Source organism: Amia ocellicauda, chromosome 6, assembly GCF_036373705.1.
Source record: "Amia ocellicauda isolate fAmiCal2 chromosome 6, fAmiCal2.hap1, whole genome shotgun sequence".
Taxonomy (NCBI): domain Eukaryota; kingdom Metazoa; phylum Chordata; class Actinopteri; order Amiiformes; family Amiidae; genus Amia; species Amia ocellicauda.
In genome coordinates, this window is record NC_089855.1 from 3,365,600 (window position 1) to 3,367,500 (window position 1,901).

Here is a 1,901-nt window from a genome sequence, read left to right on the forward strand (position 1 = left end):
TGAGGGAGTCTTGCTGTCGAGTCAAAGGAAACAGCAGGGAATTTTCCATAATTTCTAGACGTGAACGGCATCTCTAGGCCTGTATTTGATGGTATGCTGACAATTACTGTGCACATTAATTTATCTGCGTATCAGTGTCATGTGTGCGCACGCACTGTACACTCTTCACACGTGAGTTCTAAACACCCCCTCACATGCCATGGAGAGTGCGTTTTCTCATTTAACTTTTCTTCATGTATTAAGACAACACAAATTTAGTGTATAGCGTTTAAATGATCAATGCAAATTAGACAAAATAAACTGATATCGATTACAATATATGTACTAGAATAAGAGAAAGTGTTTTTTTTCAGCAATAAGCACAACCACAACCAAGTGAGAATATTAATACAAAACAGAAAGTCATAATCTATGGTGAGTTTCTTTATGGTTTGAATTGTCACTGCAAGTGTAAAAATATTCACTAAGACAAGGTTTGCTTGTTTGATATTCTGTATTTGACATCCAGTCACTGTGGTATCAATATTTTCAATACATCTCTACCAGTATCAAGGACACATTTATACCTGGTCAAGTGTGAAAAAAAAGTTATTTATTTATTTTTACTTAAATAAGGATCTGTACACAATGTGTGTATGTGTGTGTGTTACCTAATACAATGTGATGCTTGTGCTTTGTTTCATATGTGGGGACTGTTGGACACAGAGGGACCTTTTGCGCAACTTGAAGAATTCAGTGAACTGGTCGATCTACACGGCTGCATCTGCCCCTGAGTTTATACAGGCAAACCAGCACACCATCTGGTTGTCTTTGCAAAATTATAAAAGCCATTCAGGTACAAAGATCACATTAATTTCCCATTAGAACTGGCTTTATTCCCTTACAATGGTTGCATTAAGGTTTTGACAAACTTGTCTCATGTACAGATGTGTTACTCCTGAAAGGCACAGATCCTAATGGCTATCATCTCACAACCCTTATTACTGCAGGGCCCTACAGCTCAGCTCATGGGGGTTATCAGCACCTTTTTAATTCTGCCCCACTTGGCCTTTCAGCCTCTGATTGATTCTGTTTTTCAGTTTCCCTCCTTCTTTGTTGAGGGATTTACAGAGGCATTGGCTGGGTCCCTGCTCTGGAATGGACAGAGAATCTAGAAAATGAGTTTTATTCGGCAGCGCTAACAGTGTTCTTGGCAGTGTGTGGAAAGACAAACTTGAGTCCAAAGTACCTCTGAGCTGCTGCCTTGATCTTCTCATTCCTTAAGCTGTAGATGACGGGGTTGACCAGGGGGGTGAGGAAGTAGTACAGCGCACCGATGAAAATGCGTCCAATGGGGGAAATGCTGTCCACTCTCAGCCCTATATACACCACAGCCTGGGAGACGTAGTGCAGCACCACCACCACTACATGGGAGGAGCACATGGAGAAGGCCTTCTTCCGGCTCTCCACAGTTTTCATTTTCACCACCGATATTATGATCCTGTAGTAGGACCACAATACAAACAGAAAGGGCCCCCAGACACCTATCATGACAAGCAACAGGGCAAAATTCACCTGGGCCGTCACATCAGCACAGGCTAGAGACATTACAGAGGGGTAGTCACAGAAACAATGTAAGACATAGTTGGAGGTACAGAATGGCACTGAACTGGCCAGGACCAGAGACACCAGGGGGACAAGGAAACCCAGTGCCCAGACTGTGGTCGTCATCGTGAGGCACGCCTTGGTGCTGATGATGGTGTTATAATGCAGTGGCTTCACCACAGCCATGTACCGGTCGTAAGCCATGGCCGCCACAAGGAAAACTTCAGTGGCACTGACTGAAATGAAAAAGTACATCTGCAGGAAACAGCCAGTGAAGGAGATCCTGTTGTTTCCCCACAGCACCGCCAGCAGCTTGG

The 1,901-nt window shown here is 43.7% G+C and overlaps 1 protein-coding gene across 1 annotated transcript in view; it reads right to left on the minus strand.

Annotated features, from left to right (window-relative positions):
- Positions 1-666: 666 nt before the first annotated feature.
- Positions 667-1,901, minus strand: part of LOC136751760 (olfactory receptor 6N2-like) — a 1,714-nt gene continuing 479 nt past the window's right edge. The window contains exon 1 of the mRNA XM_066707548.1: positions 667-1,901. This exon is cut by the window's right edge and continues 479 nt beyond it. Within this exon, the coding sequence (XP_066563645.1) occupies positions 1,165-1,901 (737 nt within the window). The 3' untranslated portion in view covers positions 667-1,164.